A 23897-nucleotide genomic window follows, 5' to 3' on the forward strand; every position below is an offset into this window, starting at 1 on the left:
AGCAACATACCGTAAGTAAATGGTGACAAGTGAGGCATATCAGCACTTCCTAGACATTACTAATGTCCCCTCCCCCCCAAATGTATAGCCTACTTCAGACATACTTTATTTTCTTCTATCTATAGATGACTTGGTGGGTGTTTGTTCATACACCTCCCTGAACTTACTTAGCTCAACAACAGAATCACAGATGTAACTTATCTATGTAACACAGATCTATTTACTTGTCTTCCTCGTTCTCCTTTCGCGCCCTTCTGGCCTTTGATGTCGCTGTCTTGTCCTGGATTACCCTAGGAGAAGATTTCAGAAATGATTAGAGTCCAGAAATGCCACAGTGAGGGAGTAATTCATCAGTTCGGACACAGAGCCTTGCTATAGAGTCCAGGCTAGCCCTGAGTTTGTGGCTAAGGAGCTCAGGCTGGCCTTTAACTCACAGCCAGCCTCTTGCCTCAGACTTTTGAATTCTCGGATTACAGGTATATACCCCACATCAGACTTTCTTTTTCTTTTTCTTCCTTGTGTGGTACATGGAATTAAAGCCAGGGCTTAGTACACATCAGGCAAAATTTCTGTCACTGACAGATTTTTGAGATGGGGACTCACTAAGTTGTTCAGGCTACCTTGAACTTGAGATGCTCCTGTATCAGCGACCTGCACAGCTGGAATTCAAGGACGGTGCCACCAGGCTCTTTATTTAATGGTATAAGTGTTAGGTAGACTTGAGTAGTCTCAACCTGAGGGTCATGACCCCTTTGGCAATCCTCCATCTCCAAATACATTTACATTACAGTTCATAACAGTAGCAAAATTACAGTTATGAGGTAGCAACAAAAATACTTTTATGGTTGGGGGTCACCACAACATGAGGCATTGTATTCAAGGGAAGAAACATTAGAAAGGTTGAGAAGTACCGGGCTAAGTCAAGCTAATGGATGAAATGTAAGACAAATCTCCAACTTGAAACTCTTAATAGTAACATCTGTTCCAGAGGAGGGGGTTTTGGTGACTGATGCAGTGTTCTAAGAGTACATGCCGTGCAGTAACTTTCCTGCAATGTGACTTCACTGAGGCACTGGCCCAAACAGCAATGTGGAATAAAAGCCTCCTATAATTGAGTCTGGAAGAGAGAATCTTACTAGAGATGTAGGTCCGTGGTACAGCGCGTGCCCAGCAGGCACTGGGACCTGGGTGTGAGTCCCAATGCTGTTAAACCAACAAACAAGCAAACCATGAATAAATCAAGCTCTGGGCTGCACTTTCAATCTGACAAATAAAACAAAGGAAGTTTTCACTGTAGAAAGTTGGAAGTCTCAACACACGGTGAGAATTCATGCAATGGAACCTTAGATCCCCATTCCAAGCCTTTAAAATAACAGGACCATGTCAGACTTGAATAGGTTTTCCCCCAACTAAGAAATCCCCAGGTAATGAACCTTCCTGCCCAGCTCCCAAGGCCAGCCCTTGCCTGTACTTCAGTGAAAATCACTATGGAAAATGGGAGCTGAATTGTGCGGAGATAAAATTCAGAGCTAAGTAGGATCTGGTAACTTACTGGATCCCCTGGGAAGCCCTTCTCGCCATCTTCCCCAGGAGCACCTCTGGTGCCTGGGTGACCCTGAAAAAGATGGATGGATGGATGGGTGGATGGACAGACAGACAGACAGAACAAAACAAAACAAAACATGCCTCTGTATTATCTTGTATGTGGCTTTTCTAATTGCATTAAATGCCAAGCAGTGCACTTGGAGAGAATAGTCAATTAGATGAAATAATTCATGTTTTCCTGCCTCTCCCAGGTGCCCTTAGTCTTCCCAAGTTCAGGTTTAAGCCACATGTCAGGCTAAGAAGCAGGAAACCTTCTCGTGGTCAAGCACAGGATCATGCAATGGGACTTCCAGCTGTTGGGGGAAACTCCATGTTCCTTTCACCATCTCTGCCTATGCAGCACTTGAACTGTGGCTGGTGGAACGGAAGGGTGGAATTTTTTATGTCAGTGAATTTAAATCTGCGCGGTCACATATGGACATTGACTGCCCTGGTTGGACTGCCTAGCAAGTTTAGCACTTCTGTTCTCCACAAGAAACCTCACCAGAGTTTTTCTACTGTCACCTCAAACAACTTTCCAGTGAAGTTTACCCACACTAGGGTCCCTGGAGGCATTTTGACTTATTCCCCATTTCCTGCTGCCCTGCCTCAGAGCCAGGGGTACAGTGAGACAACAGAGGTTTCTAAGAGCATCAAGAAGACAGGCTTCTCTCTGAACAACCTGAGAGTGGCTCCTTGCACCAACATACCCATTGCCTCATCCCTGGCTGGTCCCTGCATGCACCTAATAGATCATGTGCCTGTTCTTTTTGTGACTGCTTTACTTCGAGGCTCACATCCCATCCAGTGTCAATTACTACAGACCCACCCATAAGCCTTCCTTATATCCATGGCAACCCCAACAGTCCCTGCACTACTTTCAAATAGTATTTCTGAAACAGAAATTTGATTGCTATTTAAACCCTTCCGTGCATGTACACACATGTACACACACGTATACACACACACACACACACAGCCTTATGGCTCACTGGACCTGTCTGAGTCTCTTCTTACAACCTATTGAAACCCATCTTCCTCCACCTGAACTCTGTTCCTTCCAGGCAGAGCAACTGCTTGCTTACCCTTGGTCTAGAATGTTCCTCCTCCACATCCCTGCCTTGCTAACTACAGTTCACTCCTGGTTTCATGAAAACTTCCTTGACACCCTACCTCCAAGCTGACTGGAGTCAGAAGGACCCCAAGTGGTCCCAGCCATTTCTGTGTACTATGGGACCCTTGAGGGTGAAGATGACATGTGGTCCACCCACATCTCTGGTTCCTTGACAAATAACTCAGTGTCTAATATGTTAGAGATGCTCACAAATATTAATAAATAAATGGGTCAGGACATAAAGGTAGAGTTGGCTGTTGGGATGAATTTAAAACAAGCAAAGTATTTCACTAGGATTTGTAATTCCAAAGCCATCCAAATTAACTTTTTCATTTTCTTTGGTTTTGATGTTAGGAAAGAACGCAAAGGCCTGTAATGGCCAAACATGTCCACTTACAGACCTCTGAGAAGCATAACCACAGAAAGAGCTCACACCGTGACCTTTCCTAGCTGGAAATTCTCAAAGATCACATAGTAGCCATGGTGACTTGAATGGGAAACCTGCCCTAGAGGTTCTTGGCCCCACCCCAATCAGTGGCACTGTTTGGGGAGGTTCTGGAACCCATAGGTGGTGGAGGCTTGCTGGTGCACATCACTGGAGGCTGGCTTTGAGAGTTTATGGTTTATTTCCCATGACCCCTCTCTTTCCTGTATATGAATGAATGTGATCAGCCAGCAGGCCTTCCCCACACCCGTGAGAACCCAGTCCCTCTGGAATCATAAGCTAAAACAAAGCCTTTCTTCCTTACATTGCTTTTAGCCAAGGAATTTTTATCACAGCAACAGAAAAAGAACAATACAGTAGTCCGTGTGCCCCAAACAGAAGAGTGCCATCTTGTTTGTTGCCAGTGGGTTTTCATTATGTGATTGGGATGGCTAATTTTGTCAACCTGATTGAGTTTAAGAAACATTCAGGACCCTATGAGGCACAGCTTTTCGGGTTTGTCTCTGAGGGTTGCTGGCCAATCCCAAAAGGTTTAAGCTGAGAAGGGAAGACCCACCCTGACTGTGGATGCCACCTCCCCATGGGCTGGAGTCCTTGGCCATATAAAATAGGAATAAGAAAGGGCTGAGCACTGGTCGACCCCCTTCTGTTTCCTAGTCCGTGCCATGCACCAGGACCCTCCAACCACCATGCTTTCCCCACCAAAACAGACTGTGTTCCTTTGAATGGTGAGACAAAGTAAACAGGTTCTCCCTTAAGCCTGGAGCTTCTGGGTGGTACCAGGCATTGGGTCACAGCCAGAAAAAAGGTAACCAAGATGCTGGAGAAGTCAGCTGTCAATTTTATCCCCAACTGCAAGCGCAGCCAACAAGGGACTACTTAATTAGTGAAAAGTTACCTGATCACCAGGGTCACCTTTTTGTCCCTTTCCCCCACGAAATCCGTAAAATCCCTAAACAGACATAAGACAAAAATCTCATTTAGAACAATCAGTCTCAGAATGGCTTCATGCTAGTTCAAAGAAGAAAGGACACTCACTTCTTCTCCATCCAGTCCGTCAAGCCCGTCCTCTCCGTGTTCTCCCTGAGGAATGACAAGAGTCAGCAGTCAGTACAGATGGCGACAGTACTGAAGCAGCCAGGAAGTCTTTTACTTGTGCTTGCTAGGAAATGAATCTAAGGTAGGAGGTCAAACTTATCTGAGAAGGGGATACAGTACCTGAGCTCCTGAAAATCCTTTGACTCCCTGCAAAAGATGAAACTTCTGTCACTACAGGGTCAAAGACAGAATGAGGTTTCTTTTTTTTTTTTTTTTTTTTTTAAAGATTTATTTATTTATTTTATGTAACTCTGCAGTAGGAAGCCAGATGCCTCCCTAGAGAGTGTTGGCTTGTATTATCTTTCTAATTACTTCTGCCCACACACCCAGATAAAGCTTACAAGTAAGTGGAATTAGATGAATGTTGGAGACTCAACTACAAACGGAAGAACCAACATGTCACTCGGGGAGAGAGGAAAGAGAAAACAAGCAAGAAAATGGGGGGGAGACAGAAGTTGTCTCAGAGGAGAGAGAAGGATGTGCCAACAGAGGCTTACCTTTTGACCTCGAGTCCCTGGGCATCCCACGACTCCTCTGTCTCCTTGAAGCCCAATTTCTCCTCGTTTTCCCTAAGAAGTGAATTTAAACATATATCCAAAGTTATACTGAGCTCTCCAACTTGAGACAAAGCGATTCCCCCTGTGGTCCTCCAGTTCCTCACAGGCTTTCCCTGTCAGCCTTCAGGGGTCCCTCAGGAGTCACAAACTCCTGAGGTTGCTTTAATCCTCTCTCATCAGACAGTGCAGTCAAAGGCTCAGAAGTCACTGCCTCCTTGCCACAGTCCTGAGTCCTCAGTGATCCCATGATTTCATGCCCAGGGCCCTGATGCCACCCTGGGGACCTCAGCCCTGCTGTCGTGGGAAAGCAGCTCAGTGCCCAGGGCTGGAGCTGGGCCAGAACAGAGGGGAAGATAAATTACTGCAAGAACAGAGTGCAAAGGCAGAAGAGCCTGTCCTGGGGGAGAAGCATCAGTAGGGAATGTGCTTTCTCTGTAAGAGGAAGGATCCCAGTTTAATCTCAGACCCCACATTTTAGAAATTCAACAACAGTGGTAAGTGTTTAATCCCAGCTCTGGGAGCAAGGGACAGAGACAATGGATCCCAGCTGTTCTTGCTGGCTGGCCTATCCAAATCCACAAACTTCATGTCAATGAGAAACCCTGGCTTAAAAAACTACTAATAAAGTGCAGGCCAGGTACTGGTGGTGCACATGTGTAACTCCAACACTCAGGAGGCAGAGACAGGCAGATATCTGAATCTGAGGTCAGCCTGGTCTATGGAGTTCAGGGACAGTGAGTGCTACACAGAGAAACCATGTCTCAAAAAGCTGAATAAAATTTTAAAAAGTAGATTGTTCCTGAGAAACAGCATCTGTGACTGAGCTCTGGCATTAGAGCACACACACACAGAGACACAAACAGACACACACATACAGACACACACACACACACACAAACACACAGTCATTCCTCACAGTCTAGGTCTGTCCAAAGTCAGACTATCCACACAGGAAGAATATTTAAGGTCAATATGTTTCTCATTAACCTTAATTTTCCCAGGAAATATTTGGAAATGGCCAAGAGACAGAGTCAAACACATCCAGAGAAAACAACCATGCGCTACCGGAGTGTGGGGACCTACTGTCTCTGGGACTGGGACCGGACCAGCATGGGAGGGATTATGTAGATTAAGTTATCTTCTGAGTATGCCTCTGAGGAATATTCTTGTTTAGGTTAAGTTTTTAAAAAATGAAACAAACAAACAAACAAACAAAAAACCAAATAAGCAAACCCACCGTAAGATATCACACCATGAGATACCACTTCATGGGTGTGGGTCCTGGGTTGCATAAAAAACGGAAGCATCTGCGGGGGGGGGGTACCTAGAGCGGGGAGGCTATCTGGAGAAGAGGCTATTTGGAGGGGGTTGGAGTGAGCAGACTTCCTGTCTATGGATGCAACGTAAGCAGATGCCTCACAGCATATCCACTGTGATAAACTGTCCCCTCACATCAGAAGCCAGAGTAAACCCCTCCTTTCTTAAGATGCCTTTGTTTGGACATTTTTTTAGAAGAACAAGAAAAATAGCTAACACAGCTTCCTGATGAGGGAAGGGGTACGTGAGCCATCTTTTATCTGCCTTGCTTCCTTTACTCTGAAGATGGATCGGGCCCTACACAGCCTCAAGGGGCTGCCCACAACCACAGACGGCTGAGAAGAACTTAGGCTTCACAATATCCCATAGCCTATACTTTCAGCCTGCTATGGGCCCTCAGCACAAGGCAGAGAAGTGACTCACCACACACAAAGGCATGCTTACACTGGCTTAGCAGTGTTTGAGACCCCACTGGGGTACAAAGTGAGCCAGGTAGTGTATTCCCTTAGCGTCCTTTCAAAGTAAGCTAGACTGTGCTTGAGTCCTAGAAAAATTATCAGAAAGCTAAATGTCCTGGTCAAGGTCTCACTCATAGGTCAGTCCTTGGAAGTCTCATTCCAGAGTCTGAGCTTTTAAGCATTAGAAACTAAGCACTCTGTTTGCCTAGCAAAGCCACCCAAGGGGCTTCAGTCCCTCCACATTCTACTCAAGGGTGACAGGTCAAGTGAGGACTCTGGTTTTAGAGTCAAATATTGAGGCTTCCAAACCTCCAGGCAGCCTTTAGTCATGAAGTCATGCTCTTGGGGACGGCCTACGCACTTCCTCTCCATGGTAGAAGGACACGTGCTCCATCACTGGGCCTAAAAGGAGCTCCCTTACAGATAAGCTGCTCTACCTTGTCTAGAGACACAGAGGAGAATTCCAGACCCCCAACACTGATGTGAAAACAACAACAATCTAGTTCCTGGCAGGTGAGCTATTCCTGTCCACACCTTCAAGTTAATAGAGAGGAAGGAAGGCAGCCCCTTCCTACACACACACACACACACACACACACACACACACACCTCCTCTAGCCCATAAAGCTTTTCACAACAAAGAAAATCAGTAAGTGTGGGGTCCATGGGAGGTGGGCAGTGCTGACTTACAGGGTCTCCGTCCTCTCCTCTGTGTCCTCTGCTACCTTTTGGACCTGAAGAACCCTAGGAGGAAAGAGAGAAGGCCATTGAACCATCGTCTGTCAGTTCAGACTCACGAAGTAAGTCATTAAGCATTCCAGGCTCCGCCCCACCTTGAACATCAGATGGACTTTGTGCCAATAAAGCCATGGGTTTCAGAGAATCCAACATTTGCAGCTGGCCTTTTCCTTGGCCTCATCTCTGAAGCTCCTCTGCAGGAGGAGATCCTCCTGGTGACGGATGAGGGACCACTCTTGTATCCATGGTCATCATTTTTAATATGGATTTTTATTGTTTTCTGTATGTGCTGGCAGGTTTTGTGTCAACTTGACACAAGCTAGATTCGTCAAAGGCTCAGGGTCAAGAAGCCTCAACTGAGAAAATGCCTCCCTAAGATCAGGCTGTAGACAAGCCTGGAGGGTGTTTGTTTAATTGATGATTGATAGGGGAAGGCCCAGCCCATGTGGGTGGTGCCACCCTGGGCTGGTGGTCCTAAGTTTTGTAAGAAAGCAGGCTGAACAAGCCACGAGAAGCAAGCCGTACGCAGCGCCCCTCCCTGGTCCGGCCTATTTAAGTTTATGCCCTGACTTCCTTCAGTGGTAAACGGTAATATGAAAGTGTAAGCCAAAAAACCCTTCTCTACTCAAGTTGCTTTTCATCATGGTGTCTCATCACAGCAATAGCAACCATAAGACTATGTGCATGCATGTGTGTTCATGTATGTGTGTGTGTTGTGTGTGTATGCATGTTTGTATGTGCATGCATGTTTGTGTATGTGTGTTTGTGTGTGCATGTTGTATGTGTGTTTGTGTGTGTATGCATATTTGTGTGTATGCATTTTTGTGTATATGCATGTTTGTGTGTATATGTATGTTTGTGTATATATGTATGTTTGTGTGAGTATGTATATGCATGCTTGTGTGTATGTGTGTTTTTGTGTGCATGTTTGTATGTATATGTGTGTTTGTGTGTATATGCATGTTTGTATATGTATGTGTGTATGCATGTTTATGTGTATGCTTGTGTGTGTGTATGCATGTTTGTTTGTGTGTATGCATGTTTGTATGTGTTTGTGTGTATATGCATGTTTGTGTGTGTGTGTGTGCACTCACACATATGTACATGAGTGAAGGAGCATGTGGAATTCAGAGGAGCGCCCTTGGAGCTGGAGTTACAGGTGGTTAGTAGCATCCTGATGTTCGTGTGGGAACTAAACTCAGATACACTGGCAAGCACCTGAGCCACCTCTCCAGCTCCATCCTTGACAAATCAAAAACACCTACAAAGGGCACATCTGACTCTTTTCTGCTTTGGTAAGAGCCATCTTTAAACTAAGTCATTTTCTGCAGGCCACAGTTTAGCAGTTTTGTTTACTTGTAACAAAGGTCTGTAGATATTTGCTTTCCCTACCCTCTAATACAGATCTTTGCTGTGCCCTGGAGCACAACCATACTGACATGCAAGAGGAGAGAGTTCAATAAACGAAACGTCACAATTCAGCAAGACACTCTGTATAAATTATCCTTCAACATAGATAGCCAAATCAGAAATCCTCAGCAAGGATTGTAATCCATCGGTTTTGGATGGAAGAGAAGGCACAGTGGGTAAAGATGCTCATTGCCAAGTCTGGTGACCTGTCTTCAATTCCCAGAGCTCCCAAAGTGGAAGGAGAGACCAGGTCACTGCAAGTCGTCCTCTGCCCTCCACAGGTGCACCACTGCACAGTCATGCCCCCACCTCCGCAAAATAAATAATTTGAGTCTTTTTGAAATATTGAGGGGAAGAAATGAAGGCTAAAATTGCTAAAATGAAAATACTTTTATCACAAAAAGTCCTTTTACCCTGGTACCTCAAATCCATTTTAGAAAGCATATGCAGTGAATGCAGTATAAGTGCACAGTTTAATTGTTACAGTGACTTTTGTGCCATAACTTAATGTAACATCTGTGTAGGACATCACCCAGCCAAGAATTGAAACATTGCCAGTGCCAGGCACAAGGCCACCCCATCACAAGCACCCAGAACCCATTACCCTAGCCCACTTCAGGGGTGCACTGTTAACACTTAGGATACTACTTCCTGGACTTTAAATATCTGTCACTGCTTAAATATGCATTCTCAGACAGAATAGCCTCACTTTAATAACCTACCTATATATTCTCCTATATATATATAACCTTACCTATATATTCTTCTATTTCATCTTTTCTACTTTCTGTGGTCATTACAATGTAGGTAAAAATTCATTCATGTTTTTTAATGAATGTAGTTCATTTGTTTGCATTGACATAGACTTCCATTGAGAATGCCATGACGCATTTTCCCATTCTATTGCTCTGTAATTGATCGTCTATAATCCCGTCTTTTATTTTTGCAGCTTGGTCTCATTTACTGTTGGAAACCCAAAGCCCTCTCCACTATTTTAACACTTTCAGACCGTCTAAAGCAGATTTAGAAAGTATAAGTTGCCAACCCCCAAAACAGCCTCACTAGAGATACAGAAGAGAAAGGGGGAGCCGTTCTCAGCATCAGTATCCAGAGTGAGCCCTTCTGATCCCAGTCCTATACTGTGGAAATTACAGAAAATTCCCGAGGCAATTACATTCTATGAAGCAAAGCTTGCAAATTCAACTGTTGTATTTCAGCCCCACTGACAACAAAGCAAGGCACATTAGAGAAAAAAGAATCACAACCAAACAGCACCTTCGAGCCTTGGAGTCCCTGGGTTCCACGAGGTCCTGGAATCCCCGGACATTTACAAAATGTACAGCAGCAAGCCCTTTCTGCGATGTTTCCCTAGAGAGAGAGAGAGAGATAAACGTTAAAGAAAGCAAAGTGGGATGAGCCACAATCATCGGGGACCTTCTTACATAAGGACCCTGTTCAGACACATCATACGCTACCTACAAACCCAGGCCCTGCCTTTGGGAGAGGGCTGCAAGCAATATGGGGCTTTATGACTTACACTGTAGAGAGAGTACCAGTCCAACAAATGGTGTGGGCAGCGTCCCCACTCAAGGAACAACCTCAGCTAACGGGAAGGGTACCAAGCACATACATGGTCACAGGCCAAGTTAACTGGAGACATATTGATTCCTACTTAACAATCTCCTGGAATTTCTATTGTACAAATTATTGGGAGCTGTTTAATGGCATTAGAGGCTTGTTGATCTGTTGATACCCTAGGTATTCATTCAGTGACAGGACAATGGGAGGAAGGGTAGGAAATAAAAACCAAATTATGATGTTTTGAGTGCAAAACTTTAAGGTAGCAGGGTGGTCGGGTGTCAGAGGCAGGTAGGGTATTTTGACTTGAGGCTAGCCTTGTCTACATAGAGAGTTTCAGGAGAGTTAGAGATACATGGTGAGACTCAGTCTCAAGATAGATAGATAGATAGATAGATAGATAGATAGATAGATAGATAGATAGACAGACAGACAGGCAGACAACCATTAATGTTGTATACCTCATACCGAGTAGGATGGCTACTCTTCAAGAAAGAATGCAGTGAGGGAGTAGACAATGGGAAATGACAGGAAGGAGAGAAGGAAATAGAGGAGGAAGGGAACAAATAGAGGAGAGAAGAGAAGAAACTAAACACATCAAGTGACCAGGAAGATGTGGAGAAATCAGAACTTGTGAAACATGGAAAACAGCAGACATGTTCCTCGAACCACTAAACACAGAGTTATCTTATTCCATAACCCTGTTTGTGGGTACACACACACAAAAGAACTGAACACTGGACCCTGAAGAGATGTCTGCTCGTGCACATTCATCACAGTGTCATTCGCCTTTCCTAGGGGGTGGAAGTGACCTAATGTGTCAGGGGAGAGAAGAATGGATAAACATAGTGCAGCAAAGGAGGAAATCCTGTCACGGGCTACGTACGGCATGGCCGAGCCTTGGGGACAATACGGTAAGCCGCTCACAAGCAGACAAATGCTGCCTGAGGCTGATATAAGGAATCTTAAGCAGAGAAACTTTTAGGTACAGAGTGGAGTAGGGATACTGAGCTCTGTAGAGTGGGGGCAGAAAGGGGTCATACTGCTAGTTGAGGATTTACAGGTTCCAGTCTTATAAAATGGAAACTTTCTAGAGGTTTGAACAGCAGTGTGCACACGAGCTAGTGCAGCGGTCAGCCTTGACTGTCAACTTGATAACATTTATAGTCACCATGGAGACAAACCTCTGGATCTGTCTGAGAGATTTTTCTTGATTAGGTTACTTAGAGTAGGAAGACCCACACTACATATGGGCTGCTGGAGCACCAGCTCACAGGTTGGATAAAAAGGAGGAATCTAATTACAGTAACACCCAACTCTGCTTCCAGATGTAGATGCAGTGTGACCCGCTGCCTAAGGTCCCAGTTGCCTGAGTTTTCCAGGCATGAAGAGCTATAGCCTCTGACTGCAAGCCCCAATAAACCCTTCCTGCCTTAGCTACATTTGCCAGTACTTTGTTTATAACTACTAGACAAGAAACTAATACAATCACATACTGCATACTTCAAATTGCTGAGATGAGAAAGAATACATTTCTACCATAATAACAAATGTAGTTAAAAAGAAACTTTTTAAAACTAATAACCAAAGACACTTGAGAACAATGGGGAAAATATAATGTGACAGACTTTTGCATGTTTTAACATCCTACATGTCATGCATTTAACTTAATGGCATCGACATCAGCCATCTGGAAAGACAGAGATTCCAAGTAGGTTCTTGTGCTTGAGGTAACCGATAACTCACCAGATACTGGGAGAGCTTCTTGCCCAGGTCTAGCATTCCAATGGTCAGCTGAGTCCTGTAGTCAAATCCTTTTCCAAACTCAAAGCTGGAAAACTCATCGTGACCGAAGGTGTTAAGGGACACCACCAACAGAGCATCAAGTCCTAGTTAGTAAAAGTGACCTGTGAGAAACCCAGGGGGCTCACCCACTCGGTAAACGTCATTCAAGAGCAGGACATGGGAAAGCCAACCATCAGAGGAAGCAGGATTCCCAACATACCAACAGCAGACTCACCTGCATGTCTGAAATCACATTAGACTCTTGTCTCCGACTTAGCATGAAATCCCCCCCCACACACACAAAAACCATCCAAGAGAAACTATTGATAAATCAACTGAAAAATGCCAGCAGAAAGTGGTATTCAATATCTCACACCAATTCTGATGCAACTCTTGGACATTCAGATGTGATTTTTAAGAAGTTTATCTTAAAACTTCTTAAAAAGGATTGTTTATCTTTGGGGTGGGGTTCTGAACTTTCTAGAATACCTATGAAAACCAGTTATCCCCCCAGGGACCCCAACTCTGGGTGTTTCCTATCTCAGAAGAATGTATCAGTTCATTCACTCATTCACTGATTCATTATTTCCTCCCCTACCTTCTGATTCATCTATCCAGACATTACACAAGCATTTGCTTCTTAGGAGCCTGTGATGTGCTGATTATTGTAATCACCAGGATGACAAGATGAGTAGTCCTTCCTGTGTCAGAGCTCGTGTGCTTCCAGGCACAGTCCTTCCTGTGTCAGAGCTCTTGAACTAATTGGTAAGATGGACAGAATCAGAAAACTCAGAGTTCTTTGGGAGAGAGCACCAAGCAAGGAATCAAGTTTTGCTTGATGTAATACTCCTGACGGTCTCAGGGGACATAGGAGGAGTGTCTCTAAGGATATGGGAGGACAGTCTCAGGGGACTATAGGAGGACAGTCTCAGGGGATATGGGAGGACAGTCTCAGGGGATATGGGAGGACAGTCTCAGGGGATTTGGGAGGATTCTTGGGGAAAGTGGTGGGTGGCTAAGCTGACTCTGATGAATAGGAGTTGGTCAAAGGGAAGAACCAGGCATGGATCAGTAGAAGACTAAGAATGGAGGGGGATGTGCAGAGCTCTACTGGAGACTGGAAGGGACGAGGCTGTAAACACCTTGAAGAAGGAAAGTGCTGTAGGCTGGAGCAGCTGGAATGCACTCGGCTGGAACAGGAGCAGAGGCAAGATTCTGCAGTCTCGGGGGTCATATTAAGGAAGTTGCCACATAAACTGAGGGCCATGAGAAGGGGCTGAAAGGATCTAAGCGAGGCAGATGGCACCACCCAGCAATAAGGCAGGAAGCATTAGGACTCTAAGGGGGTTATCTAGGAAAACTGAATCCCCAAAGCCAGTCTGGTGCTCCTTCAAGGCAGTTTTAGGCGATGAATCATATCTGACAGCTAAGGGACTTCTCCTTTAAATGAAGATTCCTCTTGGCTTCTCCATCTCACCTCAGGCTCAGCCAAAGCTGGTGGATACAAAGGCAGGGTGAGAAGTGCTTGTGCAAGCCCACACTGCTTGTGCCCACACTGCTTGGGCCCACATTGCTACCTTTCACAGGGATAACCAGAAACAAAGAAAGGCAGCTTAGGTCAGACACCCTAGAAGCCCGATATGAGAGGAGAAAGTGTGAGCAAGTGTGTGTGTGTGTGTGTGTGTGTGTGTGTGTGTGTGTTTGGGGGGGAGGGAAGGTGGGGGAGTCAGCAAAGAGAAAGCCGAGAGCAGGGTTTTATCTCAGCCTTGGCTGCATCATGAGAGACTCTGAAGTATTAACTGTGCCAGAGTTGACCCACTTGAGACAAGAGCACCAGACTTCTGTATGCCTACCTCATTGAAAGCCACAGTCGCTGGGATGAGACTCGGTCTAACCCCTCCTGTAATGGCTACTCTTCCTTGTCAACCTGATGGACTTACCAAGCACCAAGGGTGTTAATGAGCCACAGCCTTGGGTGTGTCCATGTAAATGTTTCTAGTTGGGCAGAAGACCTGCCCTCGATGTAGACAGTTTTACCTCTGGGACTGGAGTCTTGGAGAAAAAGAGAAAGCCAACGGATCTCCAGAATTCCTTTCCTTGCTTCCTATTCCACTGATATATGAGCAAGCGGCTGCCACCACAGAGCCATCTGTCACTGTGAGCTGCCTCCACCATGCCTTCCCCGCCATGATAGACTGTGTCCCCCTAAACATGAACCAAGAGAAACATCTCCTTCCTTAGCTACTTCCTATCAACAGACAACCCACAGTCCAAGCAACTGGGGTTCATCAAGGGCACGTGTCTGAGGAAGGCTGCACATGTAAATGGGTGGCTGTAGCATCGCATCATTAAGGGGAGAAAAACGGGGACCGATCAAAGGACATCACACACATCAGGTCACCAGCAGTATCTTCTGCAAATGGCCTCGCAGATCCCAAGATCTTAGAACATATAGGGCAGAGACCTGGTCCCATACTCCAAGCTCCACTGTGTGCATTTTCAACTCATTACCTGCTTCTCTGAGGCTGTCTGACTGCCGCTCCAGCAAGGTCATGCTTTCACCTTGGAGACCGTCTGAAAAGATGAGCAGAACCTACAGTAAGAGAGAAGGAAATGGGATAGCATAAGCCTGAGGTATAACGGGGAACAGAGGAACAGATGTGCAGTGGAGAATTGAAGGTAGGCTGTATACCTGGCCCCTGGATGCAGATCTCTCCTCAAACATGTCCCAAAGTGACTGCAAGAACGGTGGGTCCAGATGAGTCGGTCCACGGACTGTGACTTGCAACAAGCTGTCAAACACTGCTTTCTGATAGATCTGGAACTTGGCTGGGAACTCTTGGTCACTGTTCACCTTAAAGGCCAGGCTCACCTGGGCCTCTGCACCTGAACCACAGCTCACCCCTCTGATAGAGGTGATGTCCTCCAAGATGCCCGGGAGGTACGATTCTAAGTGGGGATGGCCCTGGAACAAAGGCTGGCCCTGACGGTGAGTGGAAATGTCGAACCCGACCACTACATCCACAAAGCAATCTGGAGACCAAAGAAACAAGGCTAGATTAATCAGCAAGCAGGAGCAAAGGATTGCGGAGGGGGTTGGGAATAGGAGAGATGATTTTGTCATGCTCTAGGCAGTGTGCAGTACCCAGAGGATGCCCAAGAAAATGAAGATACATTAAAAAAAAAAGTTCCCTCTGGCCCCTTCATACATAACAAGTTTCAGTGCAAACTGAGGCTTTACGTATGTGGATACATTTTCTTGCTTTTAACGATGACATATTCTGATTCATATGAATATAACATATTAAAATTTTGAACTTTCCTGGAGATTATTCAGTTTCTAGCAGTCATAAATGTAAAGTTTTGCAAAGATAGGTGGATCATGTAGGTGAGTCAAACGGCCAAGGAGTGAAGACCGTTATCTGGAGAGCAGATGGAGCCACATGCCTGTCCACAGCCAGCAGCAACTGAAAGTGGCCAAGTGGGAAATGAGGTCCCGTGTTGTTAGACCCATTTTTAAAGTAAAGCCTGAAAGCTGTACCTCTAACGCAATGTCTCCAGTTTGTAAGCACAGTCAACTAACGAGTACATTATCCCAGCTAGACAGAATGAGCAAGGTGCATGTTGGGTCCCTTCTGTTCCTTGCCAGCTTCTCCTTCTCAGACTAGGGCGCTACTCCAGTGTAAAGACTCTGGCTAATTCCAGCCCCAGAGCTCTTCCTTCATCTTACCTCCACACAAGTACCCAAGCAGGACATGAAAACCAGGGAGCACTTGGAGAGCCTGACACATGCTATAAAGGATGCAGAAGCCTCCAGCATCACGGCTCTGGAGACGGCAGTAGGGAGGATTGCTCTCCGTGCACAAATTCCACATAGCGAAAAATGCCTGCTTCTGTGCTGTCTTCCCAACTCCCAGCCCCAAATGGACAGAACCTGCATGCCCTGTGGCTCCTGCCAGCTGCCGCTGAGGAGTGACATCCCTGTGGGATGGAATACTGTTCTAGTTTCCTGACCTCACACCCTGCCAAGCTGATTCCTCTAAAACATCCAAAAGGCCTTTGCAACCATTTATATTTGTGGATTAAGTAATCTGTAAAGATAACTAAAATCTTTACTATGTTATGATCATGAAGATGTTATTGTTAAGAAGGGAAACAAAGCAGGGTTAGACAGATGGCTCAGTAATTAAGATCACTTGTTGCTCTGGCAGAGGACTCAGAATCAGTTTCTACTGTCCACAGGCTGGCTCACAACCATTTGCAACTCCAGTTCCAGGGGATCTGACACCCTCTTCTGACTTTTGTGGACCACTACAGTCACATGGTAGCTGCACGCAGACAAGCTCCACAGGATTGGATGCCCTTTTCTAGTCCCTAAGGTCACTGCATGCATATGGTCCACAGACACACATGCAGGCAAAACATCCACACACAAAAGCAAAACCATAAAAATAACATTTTTACAAATCTACTCTGTACATATATATAAACACACATATATATACATACACATATACACATAAACAGCACACACACACACACACACACACACAGAGTCCATTACTAGTTTAACACAATGTTGAAACAGTTAAAAGTTTCAATAGTGAATATTCATTTTCCTTACATCCTACCAGATGAAGGGCATGATCCTTCATCTCCTTGTGTAGGGGACAGAGCATGAAGTGAGCAGAAACTCTGGCTGTAGTGAGAGGACAGGGATATCTACAGGACACAGCCAACCCTACCCATTGTGCTCTGTACCCAATCCTGCCACTGAGCAAGGCTGACTAATCACTAGCTTCCAGAGAGAAGCAGCGATCGATGTCTCCTCTCAGCACAGTGTTCTAAATGGATTCCACAGGGACTAGCCTATAGTATACCCGTATGAAACAAAGACACAGGAAGCCTTGGTTAATAAAACCAAACAACAGTGAGACACTCACTGGCTTTCCCACAGCTCTGGCAAATTTCACGGACCATTCTCTTCTTCACATCCATATTCTTTAGCTTATTAAAGTCTTGGAAAGTAATTATTTTTTCTGAATTGCCTGTGATGGGCAGAAGCTGCTCCTTATAAACATCCCCTATGCCTAAAGCCAGGACACAGATGCCAAGGTCTTTCAGGACCTTTACCGCGTCTGTCACATCATAGTGTGGAGAACTAGATGTTATAACAACCAAAGTCTGAGGGACACCAGCGTTCCTTCTGCCACCAACAGATGGATCAAACATGTCACTCACATGCTTGAGAGCAAAGTCAATTCGTGGAAACCCCTTGCTCTGGACCACACTGTGGACCTGAGATTTCCACTGAGTCTTGTTCAGAGAGTTTTCCAACTCAATAATTTCCTGATACCGGCTCCCGTATTGAGCCATCCCGATCTTCATTCTTTGAGACTCGATGTCAAAATTATCAATTAAGTCTGACAAGAAAGTTGTCATGGTAACAAACTCTGAATCAGACACCATGTCAGAGCCATCACAAAGGAAAATCACATCAGCTTCCGGAAGGTTACAAGCTGGAACAGAAAGGAGAAGTATAAATTATTTCCTCCTGCATCATTCTAAATTGTTCCATTACTGGGCTACTCAAATTGCTTTGCTAAATACTTAAATTGTTTTGCATTAGCAGCGAATTGAGATAAATTAACAGAGGAGAGACTCAGTGATTGGGCCGCAAAGAGAAGGAAAACTATCAGGAAAGGGGAGGATAATAGACGTTTTTCAAAGTGTAATTATATTTGCATGAGGTATTGAGAAAGATACGGCAGGCTATTCAGAAAGGAAGTAGGTAATTTGAACAGATTGAATACTCCCATGAAGAGATATTTTGCAAGCCTGAAAGTCTCTGCAATGTCTGCAAATCAGAACGGGCAAGGTAGCAATACCACAGAGTTATTGTTGGAACTTCTGCTGTTGCTGATGTTGCCAGTTTACATGTGTATTAAATAGTATCATTTCCAAAATTCTTTGGGCATGCAATAACATTGTAAATCCCAACCAGCTCATGACACATTATTCTAATTGTGTATGTATAGAAAGGGGAATCAGAGTTGGGTAGATTCATAAAAGCACATAAAATAGGCTCTTTTCTACTGCAGTTTTCTAGTGTCTCAATATTAGACATGCATGAGACAAGTGTGCACTGTTCATAAACAGTGCACAGGACTATCTCCCTGAAGCTCAATGTGAAATTTTCTAAAACTAAGGGATAACTTTCTCCCACTTCCAGTCAGACTCCCTGGCTCTGAACAGCAGCAGGGCAGTCACAGATGCTAACCATTGGTTGCCCAGGGTCACACAATTCCCTGTGAGGCAGAGGGGCAGACACAGAGTCAAGCTGCCCAGACAAGCCTTCAAGAAAGATTAAGCTTCCTGCAGTGAGTGGAGGCTCCAGCTGTCAGCTCCTTCAGGTCTGATTTCCCTATAGAGATGTCTTGCAAATGACATGCCTTTCCCAGGGCAGTTCACACTCCCTCTTCACCCCATCCTTGCCATCTTAGCCTGATGCTGGGCAGCCGTCCTGGGAAGTGCTTGCACCAGTGCTACTAAGCTCACAGCTTCACTGGACATGCACCACCGGCTGCCTTCTGCCTACCCCGCCTTTCTTTTTAGTTCACAAGTGTGATTCCTTAAAATGTGTGTACCCCAAACTCCATCTCAGCACCTACTTCTGAAAGGTATCATGGGAGACAAGAATAAAGTAGCATGCATATTCCTAGGACAAGACCAGTGTTAGTGATCTGCTGGATTTGGCAGAGACCCAGTAATGAACAAGAGGCTGATGAACCCCCAGTCGTTTGATGGGGTCAGATGAGACAAGCTCATCACAACAAGCTATGCACTAAGTGCTATCACCAAGAGAAAGGCAAGTGTGGGAGTCTGGGAGCATGGAGCAAACAAAGCTTAAACTCATTAAGTAGGCTGGCTGCAGGCAAGTGATAAGCTGTTCACAGGGGTTAGAACGAAGTGCACAAAGAGGTAGAGAAATTTCAGAATAAGAAGGAAGACATGAAAAGGGCAGGGGCAACAGATGAGATGGGAGAAGTGTAGAATGGTTGGAGAGAGTTAGAAAGCTTCCAAAATGCTGTAGACAGTGGTGGGACATAGTCCAGTGTGTGTAAGATACATCATACATTCTTGAGAGTGACCCGCATGGCAACAGGACAGATGTGGGAGAGGGGTGATACACACTCAGGCACACACACACACACACACACACACACACAAGAATGGGTACACATGCATACATCACACACCCAAAAGCTCAGACACCATCATGGAACAGAAGGGAGAAAATCTGTGGGAGCCAGAGGTTGAAGAGGACCAGAAAATACAGCGTCTTGAGGATAGGAGAGTAGCTGTGACTGAGTCTTGAATGAGATCAGTCGGTCAACATTCTATCATGGAAGTGGAAGGGATCGCCAGTCTCCCTCCCTCACTGAGGAACTGTTTGCAGTGGGTAGCTTCTGGGGGAGGAGGTAGACTCGCTTTTCTTTAAGGGTGAGGTTCCAACAGCTAGCCCCACATCCGCAAGTACCTGGGCAACCCAAACTGGAAAAGAAGCCGAGAAGCTGTGGGAATGGAGGGGAGAGGTAGGTCTGGGAGGGGTTAGAGGAAGGAGCGGGTGTGAATATGATCAACACATATCATAAGCAAAGTCTCGAAGAACCAAGTACTAAGCAATAGTTATAGCGGCTTACTCTCTTGTGAATTATTACACAGAGTCTCTTGCAGAAGCAGGTAAATGTCTCTCAGTTTGTCAAAGTTGTCTACATGGATAGTGTTTTCTTTCTTCCCTGCCATGGTCTCCAGTTCACCTTGGTTGGCTTTTCCCACCCCCACTGCGAAGACGGTGATGCCTTTAGCTCTGAGTTCTCTTGCTGCCTCGTCGAGTTTCTCTCGGTCATGGGACTCGCCGTCCGTGATGACAATCATCAGCTGCCTCACGTTCTGCTTCAGGCGGCTGCCATGCTCTTCTGTGAACAGGATGTTGGAATGCTGAAGAGCCTTGGCAGTGTAGGTCTCCCCTCTGGTGTCCCTGGGCCTCCTCAGATGCTCAACGATGGCCGATCTACTCGAGTAAGTGTTGAGATAGAAAAGGACCTCGGGATCGTTGGAGTACTTGAGAGCTCCAAACTGCACTCGGTCCCTGCCGACGTCTGCCTTCTTCACCAGGTGGATGGTGAGGTTCATCATGCTTTCTTGCTCATGTGGACCTATGCTGCCTGAGTGGTCCAGCACAAACACAATGTCTAAGAGTTCAATCCTCTTGCAATCTGAAAAAAAAAAAAAAAAAGTAAATAACATGCACTCACAAACTCCACCATGCCACCTACATACCCTGAGGGAACATGGTCAACGCTTGCCATGAGCATTCTAGGTACACAGCGCCCCAACCTCATCACCCATGACTCACCTCTCAGATGTGCACAGCTGTGGACACGTGGAGGCCAAAACGCAACCTCGGGTTTTATTCCTCAGAAAGCCTTCCTTGGTTCTGAAAGAAGGTCCCTTACTGGTCTAGAACTTGCCAAGTAGGCTAGGCTGGCTGGCCAGCAAGACCCAAGGCTCTGTCTTTCTCTACCTCCTCAACACTGAAGTTACAGGAACATGTTAAAAACTCTGGCTTTTTCAAATGGAAGCTGAGGATCCGATTGTTATATTTTTGTGGCAAGCACTTTGCCAATTGAGCCTCTGTCTCACTTGGTTCTTCAAGATGGTTGCTGTCATTTTTACAGAGAAAGAAACTGTAGCTCAGCCAAGGGCAAGTTGCAGAACAGGATTCGAAGGGCACATGTCCTCTTAGCTATGGGGCTTCACAGCTGGTGGCCCTTGTACCAATCTGTTCAACTGCATCTCTGACCCAAGGGTGCCTTTGCTAATTAGCTTTCAGCCTAAAAACAACATCAGAACCCAATTCAAGGACAATAATAAGGGGAGACATGCTAGGATTTGCAAAAACAGCCTGCTGTCTTGGAGAGTTCAGGATCTCATTGTGTAGGCTGGGGATTATATTCCACTCTCTGTGCCTCCCATACACAAACCTCCCCAGATGTATCATGGAACTCCCCACTTAAGTGTGCTCCATCCTGGCCTCCAGAACTCAAACTTAGGAATGGATGGATATGCAGATGGGAGAATGAAAGTGCCTATCTCTGCGTCCCTGGCCCCACGCCCTCTTCCATTCCCAAAGCCAACAGACCACTCTGGTGGTTGTCAAAGTCTAGACTCTCTCAGTAATTTTTTTCCTTTCCTTGATAACCTGGGCATCTGCCCTTCAAGGTTCACATCATCCTTCACTTCCCAGCAGCCTGTTTTACCTCCAGTCTCGATTTCAGCCAGTGAGGCTCTCAATTATTCAAGTCAGTTGCTATATGAGGCAGTTTTACCGTACGCTCCAGACAGCGCTCTGACAACGTTAGTATTTATCAAAATGAAGAGTCTAAAGTTGAAGGCCTGGTCCTTTAATATACCTCTCAGTACTATCAAGAACCTGGGAATCATTGTCACACATAGAGAAAGAAGACTCCAGTTAGGTTGTTACTGGAAAGTCCCAAGATAACACCGAAAGCGCGGTTTGCAACAAGGAGTTTCATTTGTTAACTTTCTAAAAATTCTGAACACCCAGTTTTGAAGAATGAAACCCAATGACTGTTTCTATGCTGCCGGGAAAACACACAACAGAGACATCTGGTGGTTTCACTTGCTCCCTTAGCTGTTTCCAAAACAGATGACAGCATGTGACAGGTTTTAAAAATGTCAGTCTTCAGGCCTTGTGCAGATCAATAGCAAGCTCAAGTTCAAGAGAGGTTAAATCTGCTAGCATCTGGGCTGGGATGCAGTTCAGTGGCCTAGCGTTGGTGAGGCAGGAGGCTCAATTCCCAGCACTAAAAAAAAAGGGGGGGGGGGTTGGCTCAACTGAGTATTGCTCAATTCTTTTGAAAATATGAGAGATGTTCCTGGTAGATTGGAGATGTTGAGGATACCATTTAGTATAGCTAAAAGGAAGATGCACAGATACTTCTAATTACATCCTGCCCTGGATGATTTTATAGAGGCATGAAAGCATTCTAATTGACTAAAAGTGGAAGTAAAAATATCTATGGAAACAAAACGAATTAATGGGAGGGGGGCCAAGAAAGGAAGAGGAGAGAGGGTATGTAAGGTATGGGAGAATATGCTCAATTCTATATATTTTTTTTTCAAATAAAGAGAGTTTTTCAAACCAAAGAAAAGGGAGCTGGAAAGGTGGCTCAGCAGTTAAGAACACTAACTGTTGTTCCAGAAGACTCAGGTTCAGTTTCCAGCACCTACATGGCAGCTTACAACCATCGGTAGCTCCAGCTCCAGGGGATCTGAAACCCTCTTCTGAGCTCTGTGGGCATTGAGTGTGTGCGTGTAGCATACAGACACACATGCAGACTAAGCAGTCATACACATAAAAATATGGGTACGGCCCAAAACTTAAAACACTAAAGTCTAGGAAGTGGCTGAGACCAGAGTGCAGCCATCTTAGTGCGAGGGAAGTCAATATCTCACATCCCGGAGGCTAAAAGAGAAGAGGGGGGGGGGAGCACTTACCATGCAGAGCACACACTCGAAAGATGAGTTTACTCTCTATGTCCTTCAGATGGTCAAAGTTCTCAACATGGAAAACCAGGCTGCCATCTCCACTGATCTCCTCCAGCTGAGTCCTATTGGCACCATACACACCCACGGAGAAGATGGTCACACTTTTGCTCCTGAGAGCCATGGCTGGGCCCCCCACTTCATCATGAGCTTTTCCATCTGTGAGGAGGATGAGGAACTTTCTGACCTGGGGGCGGCCCCCCTTGGAAAGGTCAAAGTATTCATTTACGAAGGTTAGTGCACCTCCAGTCAAAGTGTTTTGGTTGATGGGAGACATTCTATCTATGGCTGCATAAATTTCCTTGTGTGTGGAGTATTTATTAAGCTGGAATTCTTCCCTGTTATAGTCACTGAACTGAACAACCCCGACTTGGGATCTGTCAGCGCCAATCTGTATCTTCCCCACCAGATTTTTCATGAAAGTTTTCATTGTCTCAAAATTTGTAGGCCCTATGCTTCCAGAACTGTCCACCAAAAACATGATATCCGCCTTCATGTCTTCACATCCTGTTTAGGAGAAAAAGATCAGAAATTAGTGTGGTTCTTATATATGAGGACGCAGTAAGCAATACCAAATGCACTTATGAGAAAAATGTAAAATTGACCCAGGGCAAGGCTGTTACGTTGGACATTTTTACTTGTAACTTTGGTAGAAGAAACCCGACAAGAACCCTGCATCAGAAATTCACTGAGGACAACCCAAGGAATTTTATAAAGAAAATGCCACTTCCAAATGCCCATCCTTCATCCATACAATCACCCATTCATTCATTCATCATTCATTCACTCATCATCCATTCATTCATCATTCATGCATCATTCATTCATCATTCACCCATTCATCACTCATGCATTCATCATTTACCCATTCATCACACATTCATTCATAACTCTTAAGTACATAGAAATACCAAACTTCAAGGTAAATAAATGTTAAAGCTGTAATGGTGATTTTAAAAGTTAAACAGAGCCAGAGTAACCAGTTCTCGACATTTCTGGAACTAATGTTCCATGTAGACACAGTCAGGAGACTAATGCAAAGTCATCATGAAACATGTAATCTAAGTTATCTTAAAGCAGCATTATATACTGGGATAATTTTAAATTATTTGATAAATAAGTCAACTCTAGAAATTGTAGTAAAAAGGTTTTTTTTAAGGATATTACATGCTTTAGTACAC

General features: G+C 45.2%; 1 protein-coding gene across 2 annotated transcripts in view; it reads right to left on the reverse strand.

Annotated features, from left to right (window-relative positions):
• The window catches only part of Col6a5 (collagen type VI alpha 5 chain), a 103180-nt gene that overhangs the window by 55972 nt on the left and 23311 nt on the right, over window positions 1-23897 (reverse strand). For both annotated transcript variants that reach the window (XM_029543803.1, XM_021207498.2), the window contains exons 6-19: window positions 22669-23223; window positions 19788-20363; window positions 17028-17603; window positions 14777-15117; window positions 14596-14677; window positions 12046-12188; window positions 9997-10089; window positions 7264-7317; window positions 4739-4810; window positions 4362-4388; window positions 4182-4226; window positions 4042-4095; window positions 1553-1615; window positions 225-290 (exon numbers count right to left, since the gene is read on the reverse strand). In XM_029543803.1, coding sequence (XP_029399663.1) covers window positions 225-290; window positions 1553-1615; window positions 4042-4095; window positions 4182-4226; window positions 4362-4388; window positions 4739-4810; window positions 7264-7317; window positions 9997-10089; window positions 12046-12188; window positions 14596-14677; window positions 14777-15117; window positions 17028-17603; window positions 19788-20363; window positions 22669-23223 — 2747 coding nt within the window. The remainder of the gene's footprint in view (window positions 1-224; window positions 291-1552; window positions 1616-4041; window positions 4096-4181; window positions 4227-4361; window positions 4389-4738; window positions 4811-7263; window positions 7318-9996; window positions 10090-12045; window positions 12189-14595; window positions 14678-14776; window positions 15118-17027; window positions 17604-19787; window positions 20364-22668; window positions 23224-23897) is intronic.

Source organism: Mus pahari, chromosome 10 (assembly GCF_900095145.1).
Source record: "Mus pahari chromosome 10, PAHARI_EIJ_v1.1, whole genome shotgun sequence".
Lineage (NCBI taxonomy): Eukaryota > Metazoa > Chordata > Mammalia > Rodentia > Muridae > Mus > Mus pahari.